The 18733-nt window shown below is 41.0% G+C and overlaps 1 protein-coding gene across 1 annotated transcript in view; it reads left to right on the top strand.

The window, feature by feature from the left end:
* DNAJC11 (DnaJ heat shock protein family (Hsp40) member C11) overlaps positions 1–18733 on the top strand; it is a 77942-nt gene that overhangs the window by 34917 nt on the left and 24292 nt on the right. The window contains exon 4 of the mRNA XM_049877780.1: positions 798–899. Coding sequence (XP_049733737.1) covers positions 798–899 — 102 coding nt within the window. The remainder of the gene's footprint in view (positions 1–797; positions 900–18733) is intronic.

Genomic DNA, 18733 nt, shown 5'->3' with positions numbered 1-18733 from the left:
GCTTCCTATCCAGCCCCAAAGCCTCACACCCAGACTCTTTTTGTCCTTAGTAATGCGTCACTTACGCCACCGTTGGCTGGAGCCTGGATCATTGGTGGTAGGACAGTCACAGATTCACTAAATTGGGGTTTAAAGTCACTGATGATTTTAAAAATATTTAAAGTCAAGGTTGAATGGAATAGTTGATTATCTGCATTTCCCTAAAGCCCTTTTACTTTTGTTTCCTTTTGATGAAGGAAGGGGCTAACAGGAGTTTGAGAAGATAATAGAAACTTTAAAAAAAAAAAACTACCTTGCTTTCTTTCAGCTCAAGATAAAGGGTAACTTAGGGGAAATAAAAGTGTCATAAATCATTCCCCTTGCCCTGGATGTTTTTAGGAACAGTGAGTTTTCAGTGTGAGCCTGCTGTGTCTGGGAAGTAGAGCCTAGTATGTTTTGTGAGGCCACAAAGCAATCATTCTCACACCAATTAGGACTTCGCATTTGTTCTTAGACTTAGACAATCTTAACCATTGTTTATTTTTAAACTTCCTTAACAATAACTGCCTCCCTGTCTTTAGTAATTATTTATATTGGATTATTATATTGCATTAATGAGACAGGTCTCTATGTTTTCTGGACTGTGTGATGGAGCAGTTCATTGGTGTTCCATTGACATCTCTTAGTGTCATGATGAAAAGAAGAGGCAGGACCCTGGGCAACATGTACGCACCAAAAATGACTTATGTCAGCTCCTTATGTATGTTTTTTTTTCACCTTCTAGGTCCTTAACTGTCTTCTCTTGATTCTGCCCATAGGTTGTGGAAAGGAGGCGAACACCAGCTGAAATTAGAGAAGAGTTCGAGCGGCTGCAGAGAGAGAGGGAAGAAAGGAGACTGCAACAGCGAACCAATCCCAAGGTGCACAGGGACCGATTCTAGTGAGGGTGTCTTAAAAGGCTTCATTACCAGAGGGCAGGTCTAAAATAATTGGGTGCTGGTAGCTTTTGAAGGTAATAACATGCAGAACTGGATGGAAAAAAATTTTGCTTATTTTGTCTCAGAGTGGTTTCCTTTCTGGAAAGTAGCTTCCTGGTGGCTGTCACCAAACTGCTGCTGCTGCTTACCCAGAGAAGAGCGTCTGAACCACAGAGAGGAAAGACGAAACCAACCCCGTGGTTTTTCCAAACACTGAGGAAACCTCCTAGACAGAAACTCAGACTAGTTCTCCAAGACCTTTTCTCCCCCATGCATGTGGAAATCAGTCAAAGGACAGTGTCAGGGGAAAGGACAGCCATATAACAAAGCATCAAGGCCACAAAATTCCGTACGTACACGGTTAGCATGTGGGGAGCCAAATGATTCAGGGATTTAGAGCATTTGCAGACTGCATTAAGGAGGGGCCTCTGTTTTCATCACCCCAGGACAACGGTGCCATGACACCCAGGCACCAGGCTGTTTCAGCAGCCTTAAGGTGGCCGTCTTTAACTCACCCAGGTCTTTGATGGAGTTGAATCATTTAACCCAGTGACAGTCCTGGGTCTGAGAGTTACTTTTCTGTCTGTGTGTAGTATCTTTCTCCTTCAATATGCTAGGGAGATTGTTGTGACTGTGTGCCCCAGCCCTGTGCAAATAGGATATCTTGGTTGATTTGAGATGCCAGTTGTACTGAACGGCTAAATGAACATAGCCCAGTGTTGTTCAGCTGTGTTTAATAAGAGGACTTCGTGGCCAGGCCCTATCTGTATGGTCAGGACAGCCTGGCAGGCAGCCTGTCACTGTCATGATAAGGAGCTGGGAGTTCCCCTTCACCCGCCACCCCACCCCACCCTTCCGTCAGCCTCTTCTCGAAGGCTCCCATAATCCGTGTCAACTCAGCAGCATTATTGCAAGGGACGGTGAAGCCCCTCAAAATAATAAGAAACCTCAGTATTTTTCTTTACATCTTCTAAAGAAAAAGAAAAAATGCTACCTTGCAGCTAGAAAACATGTAAACTGAACTTCTGATCAAATACATTCTAGAAAACAGAATTTTTTTCTTAAAGGCCCCGCATTTAAGGGCATCCCTAGGGGGCACAAATGGTTATGCACTCAACTATTAACTGAAAGGTTGGCTGTTCAAATCCACCCAGAAGCACCTTGGAAGTAAGGCCTGGCAATCTGCTTCCAATAACCCTTGAAAACCCTATGGAGCAGTTCTACTCTGCACACATGGGGTCACCGTGAGTCGGAATCGACTCGATAGCATCTAACAATGGCATTTAAAGGACTACATATTCAGAGTTCTTCCATCTACTTGAATCCTACTTTTCAAAGGGTATTTGTCAATGCCAATACCTCCTTCCCACCCACCCACCCTTTGATAGATGATGACTTCAAGAGGGTTGAGTTACCTTTGGTCAAATGGGGGTTGAGAATTGCAACACTGGATGAACAAGTCAAGGAGTTTGAGATTGGAAGAGTTGACAGTCCCTGAGGCACTCTGTGCTAGTGGGTTCCCTACTCTGATCCTCTTCCTGCCCCCCGCACTGGGAGGAAGTCTGGTTTGAAAGGTCAGCACTGGCAGATGGAGGGGGAGTGGGACAGGAACCTGGCAGGAACAAGCTGTTACATTGGTATTTTTGCTGTTGTGGCTGGAGTTTTGCTGCATTCAGAGCAATGAAAAGGAAAGAGAGCCTTGCTGTAGTACTGAGCCTCTGTGTCCTGGGGTAAAAATGGGCCATCTGGGTGTGTGCAGCAATTGCTTATCGGAATTCTTTGAAAGTATGTCTCCGGGGCCATGTTCCTGTGGAATGAGGGAGCACAGCTGTGATCGTTTCATACAAGCATGCAAGTTATTTTAAATTTTCCAGTACTTTGCTACTTCTATAAACTGCTTCCCAATAAATAAAAGATTTTTTAACCAGAAGTATTGAATGATAACCAGATGTTGGCTGTGCAGCATCTTGAGCAGAGGTTCTGAGCTGCCTTTTTTATTCCATTTCTGAGTTTTGTTTTGCTTTTCAAGCTGAGTGGAACAGCTTGGAACATTCTCATCCTAAGAAGAAAAGGATGATCCTTAAAAAGACCACGGGGAGAGGGGTACTTTGGATGACCAGAGGGATCAGCACTGGCTTGTCACCTGGACCCCCACAAAGGACCACCGTTAGTCGGGGGTTAGCAGACTATATGGCATTTGTGGTACTGCCACTTGAAATTCTGGTGGATAGTTCTCTCCATTTTCAACAATGAGAGTTTGCTAGGTAGGGATTTCCCAATAGGATGTGTGTACCTACAACAGGCAAAAAGGTCCAGGTTAGAAATAATGACTGACACTCATTAGATGGGACCCAGAACAAACAATTTAAGCTCTGCCTTAGCTTCCTCATATGTTAAAATAGGAAAAAGATGTCAACTTATTAGAGAAAGTTAAGCCTACTGTATAAATACAAAGTATATTATTATACTATGTGAGGTAAGACTCAATTTTGGTTTGGTGCTTCATTTGACAGAAGTGGAAGTTATTAGCTCTGCAAGGCACCTCGTTTGCACCGTCATGGCTGGGTTCGGGTAGAGTCTGTCAGTTGGGATTTGAAAATGGCCCTCTGCCAACTCCATCAGCCCTGTCCTGTTTTGCTAACCCCAACTCATAAGTGACCCCATAGGATTTCCAAGGCTGTAAATCTCTGCGGAAGTAGACTGCCATATCTTTCTCCCAAAGAGCTACTGGTGGTTTTGAATCGTCAGCCTTTCAGTTAGCAGTTAATCACTTTAATCACTGCGCTACTAGGGCTCCTTCGTCCTGTGTTGTTAGCCACTGTAATTCTTGATTTGTGTAAAAAGTGCTGTAGAAAGCACTGTGGCACCTAGAAGGAATAAGTGGAATAGCCTACTCCAGTGTATCCACTTTTCCAGCTGATAAACACACACACACACACACCCCACACACACACCAATAGGAGGCAATATGATAGAGCCTTGCACTTAGAGTTGAGTGCCCTGGATTCTGATCCTTCTACTTTCCAGTCCTGTGGTCTTGATCAAGTCTGTCTTCTGGCCTTAGCCCAGTTTCTCTGTGTGTGAAAAGGGAGGTTTGCCGCACAGGCTGACCGCATGGGGCCAAATCCTTGGACCCCAAAGTCCTTACTTCTAATGCCTTTGCTTTGCTCTGTGGGAATAAAATCCTCCACCTGTATTTCTTGCTGGAAAATGCCACGCCATCCTCAGGTTGCTGTGAACCTAGCGTGTCCTAGGCCCTCCTGGTGGAGCTGTGTCGTGGAATGGAATCTGGCCAGACAGGCCACGTGGATTACCTGCTTGGAGCGTGTGCGCCTGGAATTTGACCGGACCACCGTGGCTGTCCTCCTCTGGCTTTAAAATCTGTATTTTATTTGCATAATCCATCTACATTTCTTGTCTTTAAGAAACTAAGCTCATAGAAGAGGGTGGTTCTATGCCATATTCACTTCATATTGATTATTTTAATTCCTTTCTTTTGTTAATACTCATAAATCTTGCCTCTCTGTGGACGGCAGCTGCTTTGAGAGGCTTTAGAAGATAACTAGATCCCGGGCAGCGTTGTCTGACTTTATTACTGCCTTTTTAATGAACTTGTTTAGATCTCGTGTGGAACAAAGGATTAAGTTTAGGGTTGTTCGGGGGGAGGTATTTGATTGTTTGTCTCTGAGGGTGTATATTGCTTTATTTTGTGACCTGGTTACGTAAGCATTTTATGGAGATTGTTACATTATGGACCATTCCACTCTTCTTTCCCTGGCAAGAACTCCTTGCTGATTTTAGAGAAGCTACATTATCAGTGCCACTAGTGTGATAGCTTAAAAACACAGTTTAGCTTTATCAGAAAAAAATTTCAAATACTGTATCAAAGCACATAACTGTACAATTATTTTTCTTTAATCCCCCAATTTTTTCATAAAGATGTATGAGTACGTTACTCAATTATATTTGAAGGGTTTCTTTAAAAAAAAAAAATGGTTGTAGCCGTCAGAATGAGCCCATGGTTATCTCAGTATGTTTCAGTGGAGATGATTCTGATGTCATAAAGCTGACTTGACTTGGCTGGCCTGATAATAGTGCAGAAGAAAAGCTATTTGAACCCATATGTTTGTTGTGCTCATGGCGAGAAGGGGCAATTTACCGTATGCAAAAAAGGGCTGCTATTAAAAGTGGAGAAAGTGGGAAATTGTCATATAAGGAGAGGGGAGGAGAGCCTGGTTAATTGAGTCTGGGAGATTGCTGTTGTATAAAACAGGCCTTGGGGAAGAGAGGAGTTGGCTGGCTATTTAGGAAAAAAAAGGCACCAAAAAACCAAACATGTTGCCATTGAGTCGATTTTGACTCATGGCAATCCTGTGTGTTACAAAGTAGAACTGACTGAGCTCCTTAGGGATTCCTTGGCTATAATCTATGGAAGCAGATCACCAGACCTTTCTTCCCTGGCACCAGTGGATAGGTTGGAACCACTAACTTTTTGGTTAGTAGTCAAGCACAAACCGTTTGCGGCACCCAGAGCCCTTTTAGAAGGGACCAGAACCAAAAAAAAACAAACCCCATTGACACTAAGTCAGTTCCAACTCCTAGCGACCCTATAGGACAGAGTAGCATTGCCCCACAGGGTGTCCAAGGAGTGGCTGTTGGGTTTGAACTGTTGACCTTTTGGTTAGTAGCCATAGCTCTCACCCACGGCACTACCAGGGCTCCTTTAGAAGACACAGAGGGATTCGAAAGAACTGTTCCACCACCTTCATGTCAGCATAATCACTTACAAACAAGATTTCAGAATTAAAAGACTTCCGTTTATAGATGTGGGGAGAGGCCTGGAGAGTAGTGACTGGTTGGAGTTGGTCTTAGAAATCCTGCTCAGTTTGAGTTTGATTCCCCCATAAAACTTGAAAATACAGATCACTTTCATTTCAGATAGAATGATCCTGTGAAAATGGTTGTCACATGAGCCATCACGTGTCCATCAGTTATAAAACGAGCAAATTTTACATGGCCTCTTATCATTCCTTTTGATGGAATTTTCAATTAGTAAATAGTTACTGTTGAGATGGCATTTGACAAAAATTGCTCGTGTTATCCTTATGGTCAGATAAAGAAATCTAAGCCTGAAAGTAATTCAGAAAGGTACATTCCGGGCTGAATGAACCACTTATTCTACTCAGCAAGGGAGGATGAGTGTATGGTTTCCAGCCTGGTGAGAAGCTTCTCATTGTGTGAGAAAGGCTTCCACTTCTCATGCTCAGAACTTCTATGAGTAATGTCAGTGAAGACATGTTTTCACGTTTGCAGACCTGAGGCGGAAGGACAAAATCGAGATTCTAAGACATCTTAGTGCCTGGAACAAAAGGTTAAATTATAGCACAATAAAATTTAACAGGAATAAACCTGCTAGGTAAGGGAAGGAGCAGATGGGAAAAAATTGACTTTCTGGCTTAATAATAGCAACGATTTAGCATATTTTGTGGGTTGGGGGTGAATAGGGTAAAGATGATTCATTCATTCACCAACTAATATAAACTAGGTGCTTACAGCATGCCAAGCGCTGTTCTAGATGGTGGGTGTATAGCAGAGAATAAAGCAGACAAAACCCAGCCCTGTCGTGAAGCTTAACATCCTGGAAGGAGAGACAGATACTACTATGCAGTAAACATAATACATAAATTAGATACTAAAAATCTTAGAAGGTGATAAATGCTGTGGGTGGAGGGAATAGAGCAAGGCAAGGGGAGGGGGTTGCAATTTTAAATAGGGTGGTCAGGCCTCACTGAGAAACTGACATTGGAACCAGGACGAGAAAGAGAGAAGAGAGTTAGCCACATGAGTATCTAGGGAATGGCTTTGCAGATGGAAGGAACAGCCAGCACAAAGGCCGAACAGGGGAGTGGGTCTGGTATGTTGGAGGAATAAATAGAAAAGAGGCCAACGGGGCTGGAACAGTGATGGAGAAATTCGTAGCAGTTGAGGTTGAAGAGGTATATCTCTGATTCCCCTAATAGGAGGCAGGGATTAGACAGAATTTGTGATGGTTCAAGAGATGAGAACCAATGTCGGTGAGTGAATATTGTAGGATGATAATTTGGTATCACTATAAGGAACATTGAACAAGACAGTCTGCTGTGGATTAAAGGAAACTGCACTTACATCCACTGTTTTGTCTTGAACATAATGTACTAAAGACCTACATCTTCTGAGAGGCCGGGGGTGAGAAGGTGTGTAGTTAACATAAAAAATAAATTTTGAGGTGCAAGCTGATCACAGAGCCAGTGCAGAAGTAGATCCCTGGCCTGGCTACAGTGCTGACATCTAGCCTGGAGTTCCTTTGGATCAGAAATGGCCAGGCCCATTGATGACTTCTGGTAGCTGGCTGGGAAGAGGCTGGGTCCTGTCTCTCTTTCTCCAGCCCTACCTGTGAGTAATGGTACCATTTGGTTATATTGGGTCCTCCAGATCAAGAAACATTAGACACTTGCAGATATAAGTCTACTAATTTAAAAATAAACATAAGACTTTTTTGAGATAGAAATATGTTGATGTAGCTTCTAGTTTTAAAAACATGTAATTTTATATGTGTAAGATTATATATATGTAACAATTTTACAGGTATGGAAAATTTTTTTCCAATTATTTTTGGTCAAAATAATATGTGTAAATAGTTCAAAAAGTCAAATAGTTCCTAGGTTTGTAAAGAAAAGAAATAGTAGCCCCTCTCCATCCTCCTTCAGTATTCCTGACTATGTTCCCCAGAGGCACCACTCCCCCCTCTTTGAGCTGTTTCTTCTGATGTCACGTATTTCTAAGTCACATATTGAAACTGTTAGTCCGTTTTTCAGTCTTAGTGGTTATTGATAAGGCAAGATAAGGGTGTAATTCCTTTCTCAGTCCACCCAGTTTAGTTATAAATTAGTGTTCAGTGTATACATTATGACCATATAGATGTTATTCAACTGAGCCAGATAGTCTACCATGATAATCTGACCTTTCTTAATATGCTTTTTCCTCTGTGGTATTTGTAATTGTCCCGTTGGGTTCATTTGATTAGTTTTCTATAAATCAAGCACTAATTAATTTCCAAGCTCTGTCAAAACTGAAACTTTCCTCTCCATTTCATACAGACACATTTTATATATTCCATTACTCTGATTTCGTTATTGGCGGCATCTCTCCAGAACCTTCCATCAACCCCATTCCAGTCTGGACTCTGCTTCCTAGGCCTGCTTTAAAGCTGTAGGCTTGGACTTTACTTGACCAACTTCCTCAGAACACCCTTTCATTCATTTATTCAGCAGATTTTTATTGAGTGCCAACCTTGCAGAGGCACTTTTAGGTCCTAGACATACACTGAACAAAAGAGCCCCCTCCTTCACAGAGTTTAGATTCCCTCCAGCCCTTTCTGTGCTTGGATCACCCACCTTCCTCTTTGGTTTACTTCTCTTTTGAGGGAAACATCCTCCAGTAGCTTCTTTAGAAAAGATATATATAGGCAAATTTCTTTTTCCTTTTTTTCTACTTTTTTGTCTTAAAAAATACATGCATGGGGACACAAACACGGATTCCTCTTAGACTTAACCAAATATCTTGCACGATTGGTTTACAGGGTCTGAAGGTTTAGGACCATGGTCTAGTGGGATTACTCAGTTGGCATAATGTAGTACATAAAGTTTATGTTCTACATCCTGGTTTGGTGAGTAGCGTCTGGGGTCTTAAAAGCTTGCAAGCGGCCCTCTTAGACCAACTATTGGTCTCTACGTGTCTGGAGTAAAAGAGAAAGGAGGAAATTAAAAACTCAAAGAAACTAGTCCACAGGTTTAATATTCTACATGAACCACGGCCTCATCTACCATGAGACCAGAAGATTTAGATGGTGCCCGCTACCAGTACTGACCGTTGTGATCAGGAACACAGTAGATGAATCCTGATAGTATGGGAGGAAAACGAGGAACAGAACTCAAATTTTTAAAAAGTCTAAACTTACTGGACTGGTTGAAACTGGAGGACTCCCTGATACTCTTTAAACCTTGAACCAAAACTATTCCATGAGGTCATGGATTGGCTCATAAAATAGTGTCATCTGTGAGAACTGTGCTTCTTTAAAAAATCATCTATATGAGACCAAACGGCAAACATTTACTCAGAATCAAAGACGAGAAGGCAAGGGGTCAGGGAAACTAGATAAATGGAAACGGAACAACCAGAACGGAAATAATGAGAAACTTGACACCAAAAAATGTAACCAATGTCACTGAACAAATTGTGTAGAAATTATTAAATGAGACCCTAATTTGCTGTGTAAACTTTCACTGAAAACATAGTAAAATATTCTAATATAAAAAAAAAAAAAACACAAAAACAAAGATTATGTGTAATACATAAGCCATAATAATACTAATGAACACCCAGGAACACAAACAAGAATATTACCCATAACTTGCATCTGCTTCCATGTCCCCCTCTTGTTTCCTTTCCCTGCCAGAAATTAGCGCAATCCTAAATTTTGTTGTCATTCCACTCTTTTTTTTGTAATGTATTTGTGTCACAGAAACAATATATTTTGTTATTGTTTTTGAGCTTTTTAAAAATGGTACCATACTATTTGTTGTTGTTAGGTGCCATCGAGTCAGTTCTCACCCATAGCGACCCTATGTACCACAGAAGGAAACAATGCCCGGTCCTTCGCCATGCTCACGATCATTGTTATGCTTGAACCCATTGTTGCAGCCACTGTGTCAGCCCATCTTGTTGAGGGTCTTCCTCTTTTCTACTAACCCTGTACTTTACCAAGCATGATGTCCTTCTCCAAGGTCCTTCTGGTATGTGTGTGTGTGTGTGTGTGTGTATATATAAACATAAACTCCTAGGACGTGCTTTCTCCCCATCCCTCATAGTCTTCCAAAATTCTGCCTATTCCGTGAAGCTATGATTCTTTCGTTTTCACTACTGCATACAGGTTCCTCAATTTATCCCTTCTCCTGCCAGTGGGTATTTAGATTGTTTCCAGGTTTTTGCTATTTTGAACATAGCTGCTTTGAACATTCTTGTGCGTATTTCCTGGTGCATGTATGCAAGACTATCTCCTAGGTGTGTGTGTTTCTGTATATACCCATATACCACACACACCTGGATATGAGATTGCTGGTCATAAGATATGCAACTACCACTTGTCAATGCAAAAAATTTGGAAGACAGCAACCTGGCCAACCGACTGGAAGAGATCCATATTTACGCTTATTCCCAAGAAAGGTGATCCAGCCAAATGGGGAAATTATCAAACGATATCATTAGTATCACACACAAGTAAAATTTTGCTGAAGATCATCCAAAAGCGGCTGCAGCAGTATGTCAACAGGGAACTGCCAGAAATTCAGGCTGGACTCAGAAGAGGATGTGGAACAAGGGATATCATTGCTGATGTCAAATGGATCCTGGATGAAAGCAGAGAATACAAGAAAGATGTTGACTTGTGTTTTATTGACTATGCAAAGGCATTTGACTGTGGATCATAACAAATTATGGATAACGTTGCAAAGAATAGGAATTCCAGAACACTTAATTGTGCTCTTGAGGAACCTGTACATAGATCAAGAGGTAGTCGTTTGAACAGAAAAAGGGGATATTGCGCAGTTTAAAGTCAGGAAAGGTGTACGTCAGGGTAGTAACCTTTCACCATACCTATTTAGTCTGTATGCTGAGCAAATAATCCAAGATGCTGAACCATATGAAAAAGAATAATGGGATCAGGATTGGAGGAAGACTCATTAACAACCTGCACTATGCAGATGACACAACCTTGCTTGCTGAAAGTGAAGAGGACTTCAAGCACCTACTGATGAAAATCAAAGACCACAGCCTTCAGTATAGATTACACCTCAACATAAAGGAAACAAAAATCCTCACAAATGGACCAATGAGCAACATCATGATAAACAGAAAAGATTGAAGTTGTCAAGGATTTCATTTTACTTGGACCCACAATCAACACCCATGGAAGCAGCAGTCAAGAAGTCAAAAGACACATTGCATTAGGCAAATCTGCTGCAAGAGATCTCTTTAAAGTGTTAAAAGGCAAAGATGTCACCTTGAAGACTAAGGTACCCCTAACCCAAGCCATGGTATTTTCAGTTGCCTTATATGCATGTGAAAGCTGGACAATGAATTTAAAAAACCCAGTGCCGTTTAGTCGATTCTGACTCGGAAGACTAAAGAAGAATTGACACCTTTGAATTGAGGTGTTGGCAAAGAATCTTGAATATACCATAGAGTGCCAGAAGAATGAACAAATCTGTCTTGGAAGAAGTACAACGAGAATGAATGCTCATTAGAAGCCAAGGTTGGGAAGAGTTCGTCTCATGTACTTTCGACGTGTTATCAGGAGGGACCAGTCCTTGGAGAATGACACTATGCTTGGTAGAGAGTCAGCAAAAAAGAGGAAGACCCTCAATGAGATAGACTGACCCAGTGGCTGCAACGGTAGGCTCAAACATAGCAAAGATTGTGAGGATGGCACGGGACCAGACAGTGTTTCTGTTGTACCTAGCGTCGCTTTAAGTCAAAGCTGATTGGACAGCAGCTAACAACAAGAAGATATACAAATGTTTAGCCTTGATAAATATTGCTGAATTGATTTCCAGAGGTAAAATATTGAGACTTGGCATGGCTCAAGATGTCTTGATTGTTATCTTTATATTTAATATCAGGATTCATTGATTTTATCTGTTTTAGACCCCCCAAAAATGACGGTTTCATGTAATTCAGCCTACTTATTTGACTAATTCGAATTTAGAAATTGTCTCCTCCAGTAATTGTGAGGTGTTATTCCATTGTCTTCTAGCTTCCAGTGTTGCTGTTGAGAAAACTGATTTCTGTTCCTGATTATTTGTGTGCGATCTTCTTTTTCCATCTCAGAAAACTTTTAGGATCTTTTTCCCTGGTGTTCTGAAATATCCAGGACTTCGAACCGGTTTCTTCCCAGTTCAGTCATGGCGAAGGAAGCAAAACTGAAACAGACCTGAATTTTTACAATTTGGGTAAACCAGAACGGGAAAAATTAAGGCATGAAACCCTGCCAGCAATCTAATCTCTCTCTTAGAAAACGGGCAGCATACACATTGCATAGCTCCAAGTCTCTTGCCTGTAGAATTTTGAGCAGAACCAGAAATGGCACTGCCCTAATCAAAGATGGCAGCTGACCACATCCCTTTGAATGTGTGTTACTCTGCACAGTTCTGCCAATAACCCAGTATCACATACCAGGCTCTTGAAAGGGCTCACTACGCCTCTTCCAAATCTCCCGGTTCAGGGCTGCAGCCAGTAATTTTTCTCATTCCTGAGCACCCAGATTTTAAAAATTCTGGTCTGTTCTGGTTTCGTTTCATAGGCCATAAATAAACCAGTTCGAAGCCTTGGAAGTGTTATGATTGTGTACCTTGGTGCAAGCTTTGTCCTTCATTGATTGTATTGACTCTTTAGTGGGCCCATCACACCTGGAAAACTGAGTTGTTTCTGGGAAGTTTTCTCTTATTATTTCTTTGATATTTTCCCTTCCTTTCTCTTTTTTCAGATTCCTTTTATTCTCATGTTGGAGCCTTCAGACTAGTCTTCTAATTTTCTTTTTTTCCCCCCTCTCTTTTGCAAATTTTTCATTTAGTTCTATTTTCTAACTTATTTTCCAACATTGTGTTGATTTAAAACTTCTTCTGCTATAATATTTTTAATTTCCAAGAGTTTTCTTATTCTCTAATTTGTTGTGCTTTTCCTAATTCACCAGAAGTTGAATTAGAGTTAGATGGGTCAAACTGGGTCAAATCCTGTCTCTGCTACCAATCAGCTGAGTGACCTTGGGCAAGGTACTTCACCTGTCTGTTCCTCAGTTTTTTCATCTGTAAAATGGAGATAATAATACCTACCTCATGTTGCCGACAGGATTAAACAGAGTAGTATGTATCAAACACTTAGGAGAGTTCCTGGCACATAGTAAGCATTCGTAAAGGAAATCATTAATAATAATAATAATATTAATAATCATTATTAATAATAATATTATTATTATTAATGCAGTGTCTCTTATTTTTATACGGATTTTACGTAAAGATTTTCTGGTGTTTTCTTTGGCATTCTTGGTTCCTTTTTAATCTTAATTTCAGACTTTCATGTTGGAAGTTTTCCTCAAGTGTCTGATCACCCTTGGCTGTCTGCTCATAAAGAGTGAGGCCTCAAGGCTGATTGGACACTGTACCTGGCAGAGCTTGTCAACTGGTGGGCTGATAACTCAAAGGTGTTGAGGTAGAGACTCCTCAAAGGTTCAACGTTTTCTTTTGAGAGGAAGCTTCCGGTCTCCTGTCTGGCTGCCAGCAGTCTTGCTGAATGGGGGCAGGACTTTAGGGAAACCACATTCAGTGTGTAAGCGTCACTTCACCCGTTTCCAGTGCTCCCCAGCTGTGCCCAGAATACCCTCGTTTAAGTTCTCCAAGGAATAAAACTCTGTCATTTGGCTCCTTGGTGAGCAGGCAGGGATCCAGGTCTCGCTACCCTCCCTCCCAGTGTGTCTTAGTTTCCTCTGCTGCTGTAACAAATACCACAAGTGGGTGGCTTTAATAAACAGAAATCTATTTTCTGTTAGGCGATAAGTCCAATTTCAGGGCATTGGTTCTAAGGGAAGGCTCTCTCAGTCTGCTCTGAGGGGAAATCCTCTCTCAGCTTCTCAAGTGTTCTCAGGTTTCCTTGGAGATCTTGGTGTGGCATCTGTCTTTACCCTATTTGTGCTTCTTGTGTCTGTACCTAATCTCTTATATCCCAAAAGTGATTGACTGAAAACACCCTATACTGATATGGCCTCATTAACTTAACAAAGGAAACCCTATGCCAAAATGGGATTACATCCATAGGTGTAGGGATTCAGATTTACAACATATATTTTTGGAGAACACAATTCAATCCATAACACAGTGACTCCTGGGAACCTGGTCCCTCTAGTTCCTGAGCTGACAGACACTTGGATTTTACTCTCTCCTCTCTGTTGAGTCAGTTACTGTAAAAAAAATGGGTCAGACATGCTTCCACCCTCCAACCTTTTTACCAATTCTGATACCAGCCGTCCCTCCCACAGCACTCTCTACTTCTCTGCTGGGTTTGAGAATTTGTTGCAGTGGCCACGCAGAACTCACAGACCATACTCACAGTTACGGGGCTTCTTAGGGAAGTACCCACTCCAACTGCCGTTGAGTTGATTCCAACTCATAGCGACTCTATAGGAGAGAGTAGAACTGCCCCATAGAGTTTCCAAGGAGTGCCTGGCGGATTCAAACTGCTGACCTTTTGGTTAGCAGCTGTAGCACTTAACGACTACGCCACCAGGGCTTCCTCTTAGGGAGGTAACAGGTTACAATTCAGGATCAGGGACGACTCAGGATACAGTTCTTCCATCAGGACAGCCTCTTCTTAGCCATGCCCACAGGTGGGCTTCTTCCTGGCCCTCAGGCCCTTTTAAGGTGCTTAAGAAGGGCTGATTTATGAATGGAGCATTTGGTAGTTCAAGGGGATAGTGACCCAGTGGGGCTGTAGTTTATGGGCTGGAATAAATGCCTAAAAGGTGATCTCTTCAGCTGCTTCCTTTCATGTAATTTGGTTCCTTAAAACATTTGAGTTTTATCAAATTTGTGATTTTTATTGAGTAGTTCTAAACTTGAGAAACTAAGTATAAACTAAGTATGAGTATAAACAATTTTGTGTATACTCTTATTACTCTGCCCTGATTGGTTATACTAAGAAACTGTGAGGCATGGTTCCCAGGGAGTCCTGTTAGTTTTAGTACAGGGAAAAACAAAACTGTTTCCTGCTATAGATTAAATCTTGTAGCTCCAGAAGAGTCACAAAGGGCTCAGTTGAGAATTTGTAGCTGCTGGATGTCGCCCTGATAATTTTCAGTAGTATCATTCTTATGTATAAAGGACAACAACAACAACATATATATCTTGTCATTATTGTTCCCAGTTTTCACACGCTAATAGATAGCAGAATTAGGTACTTAGGACAGGCAGACTTCTGCCTGTCTTTATACGGCCTATGAACTGGAAATATTTTTTATATTTTCAAATGGTTTTTAACACACATAAAGAAGACAATTTTGTGACACATGAAAATTATGTGAAACTCAAATTTCAGTGTCCATGAATAAAGCTTTATTGGAACATCATAACACTCATTCATTTACATGTTATGTATAACAGCTTTTGTGCTACAGTGACAGAGTTGAAGGGTGTCAACAGTGCTTGCCCACAACACCTAAGATATTTACTATGTAGCCCTTTACACAAAGTTTGCTGAACCCTGCTCTAGAAGAAGAATATGAGATGGACTAATAGCAGAAGAAATAAACAAAATGCTTTAAAATTTTTGTGACTTAGACTTGAAAGCAGAGGTTACTTTTATTTGAAAAAAATGTAATTCTAACTCAATAATAATTTGATAATAATAGGACATGAACCTCCATGTTCAGTTAGAAGTTGTTGAAAAATGTAACCTATTTGATTTATCCAGTTTGATTTCTGTTTGTCCTTTTGCTTTATATCTTTTGTCAAAATTCAGATCTTTCATTCCTCTCAAACTTTTGACTTCCTATTGTATAATATCTAAAAAGTAGAAATGAATTATAAGTTGCAGCCAAACTCCTCTTTGGCACGTAGAGTAGAAATCCACCTAGTTCTCGTGCTTTGAGCAGTACATTTTCAAGAGGTTATTTCCTTGAGAAGGAGGGAGAACAGGTATCTGAGCCACTCTCTAAAATATTAAGAAATGACCTTGTAAACTCAAAATCACTTGATCAGCCCTTGTCTGGGGCAGTTTTATTTTTAATTTCATCAAGTGTGGTTGGCACTCGAGCCTAACGTTTCTGCTCAGCTCACGCTGTTCTGATTCAGTCATTTTCCATAGACTTGGGTCAACACCAGATGCTGTGGAGTCTTAGAAGCCTCCAGCTCATTGAGATTCCTCATTATTGTAGGGCAGTTCTCCTCTGTCCTAAAGGGTTGCTATGAGTCGGAATCAACTCGATGGCAGTGGGTTATAAAGAAATACTACAATAGTTGAAAATGTGATGACTTGTGCAATATTTTTAAACTTTTAAAGGTTGCTATATCCTCTGGTAAACTAGTTGATTGTCAGTATGAGGTTGCAATGCAGTGAATTGTTTTTGTATGTCTTTTCTAGTCATGGCCTCTTAACTCCCACAAAATGATTGCCCGAGACTATGCAAATAAGGTGTATAAAACCCTTACAGAGATTGGCCAACGACTGTACAAATAAGGTGCCTGTGGCCTACCAAGGGGATTGGTCAGTTTTGCCATCTCAGTAGGCTTAAAAGAGCCAATCTCACAGAGGCTGAGAGGGGCCTCACTACCATCTAGAAGAAGAATCTGGAGCAGACCTCATCCTTTGGACCCAGGTCCTCTGCACTGAGAACCTCCTAGACCCAGGAGACAGACAGAGCTGTAACATTTTCCTGAGCAGGGCAGAAGCGAAGAGCGAGGGCTAGTGTTAGACACGGCCAAGAGCGAAGCCCTCCTTGTTTGCTTTGTGCTCCATTTGCTAAATTTCCAGTTGATTATGAACAAAGTACAGCCAAAATTTAGAAAACTTACGAAAAAGCCCAATAACCATTACAAGACCCTGAGATTGATTTAAAAAGTAGATTTCTAACATGCAATTTTAAATTTACTGTAATACTTTTTTGTTGTTCAGCATCCATTTCATCATACAAATTTATTCAGTTGCTCTGTGACTATAGGAAAGTATTTGTAAATTTGGACAACTACAACTTTTTTCATAAGTATCACATCACAGCTTGTTTTGACACATTTACGCATTATGTGTGTATCACAACTAATCCTTAGAATATTTCTGCTCCATGGGTTTCTTGGTTTAATAAGTTGAGGGGAGGAATTTTTTTGTTTTTTGCCATGACACTATACCAAAATTGGTCTTTGAATGTCACCACAAAAACAGTTTAACATTGAGTGTCTAACTTTTTACCTGAATTTACAGGAGCGTTTATAATGTCAGCGTTTCACCTTCAACAGAAATCAAGCAATTAAGAATAACTTAACTGATTTTCTGTTCAAAACATCTGACAACACTGTATAAAGCTGGCATTGTTGGCAGTCGTGAAGTCCTTCTGCCAATAGAGCCAGCACGTAAACAGCTATTGCACTGTCTTTCACTTATGCATGAAAAGCCTTGGACTTGAAAGTGAGCAAAATTAATTTAGAAGAATGGTTATTTGATCTAAATGAAAAGTCATGTTTCACAGAGTTATATGCAAATACACTTTCTGCAGCTACAGCCTCATTTTGGGACACAGTCTTCTTAAAAGAACTACTGACACTTGAAGAAGATGCTAATTCTTTAGCAGATCTGAGGTTTTTAATTCTCATGTGATTGGAGTTAGCACTATGGATGGTCAGTGTTGAAAACATTTCAGGCAAGTTGTAAGTTTATCGTCAACTTTCTGAGAAAATGGAAATTTAGTACTTAATTTTTTCATTAAACATACACTATGTTCAATCTCATTTCTGCTTAAAGGGTTTACTGCAAAATAAAGCAAGCACTGCCAAGCAATAAAAAAATTGTCATAAATTTATATCAGGAGTTGGCAGACTAGTCTGTGGGCCAGATTGAGCGTGCTGCTTGTTTTTGTATAGCCTGTGAGCTAAGAATGCCTTTTACATTTTTAAATGGTCAGGGAGGGTCAAAAGAAAAATAATATTTTGTAAGACATGAAAATTATCTAAAATTCAGATTTCAGTGTCCATGAAGAAAGTTTCATTGACACACACCCACATCCATTAATTTACTGTTGTCTTTGGCTGCTTTCATACTACAACAGCAGAGGGGAGTGGCTGTGACAGAGATGGCCCACACAAAGCCTGAAATTTTTATTATGGCCATTTACAGAAAAAGTATACCACCTCTGATTTCTACCATTCAATAGATGACAAAAACCACTGTGGCAGGAGTGTGCAAACTACTGCGTTCTACTGTCGGACTATCCCACCTCTGTCTTCCACACGTGTCTCACATACACCTAGAGTTTCCCAGGGACATGGCTGACTTAAGCCCTGACAGCTCCGTTGATCTTAGAGGCCGAGGCACTGGCCAGCTGCCTGAACCACCAGATGGACAGCGGGTGGCAACATCTGTACTTCCGCTGCCACCACTGAGACTGAAAGGAATTCACTGTTCTTAGCCATTGTATCAGCGAGAGACTTGCATGCTGGTACTAGAAATGCAGGTGCCACTTACAGTTATTCACATTTCACCTGGAGAGAGATGGAAGAACAGTGCCGGCGTATCGCTCACTGGTCATCTTTCAGATTTAATCACATGCATCTCACACACACTGAGATGAGACCATGCAGATGCTAAGAGGTACAAAGTGAAGGTCCATCTACCAAACCCATCCAGGCTTCCTGGTTTAATGCAACTACTGATAATAATATTTTGCTAAAAAATGAAAAATCTGGGATAATTGCTAAGCCAACCAGGACAACAGGGTTATTAAAATGGTATTATCCCAGATAAATCCTGCCGATAATGCTATATATGACCACCCACCCACCCCTCTAGCTTTCTTGTCTGTCATGTTTTCTTCCCTCTGCCCCAGCCCCAAAGGCCTCCTCACCACCCCACCAGATGTCCACAAGGTCTTTGTTCGCCTGTCTTCTCCTCAGGCAGGCCTTCCTTGACTACTCCTTTTAAAATTAAAA

This window comes from Elephas maximus, chromosome 3, assembly GCF_024166365.1.
Source record: "Elephas maximus indicus isolate mEleMax1 chromosome 3, mEleMax1 primary haplotype, whole genome shotgun sequence".
NCBI classification, from domain to species: Eukaryota; Metazoa; Chordata; class Mammalia; order Proboscidea; family Elephantidae; genus Elephas; species Elephas maximus.
The sequence above is the reverse complement of the archived record's forward strand: the minus strand, read 5'-3'. Positions and strand labels throughout refer to the sequence as shown.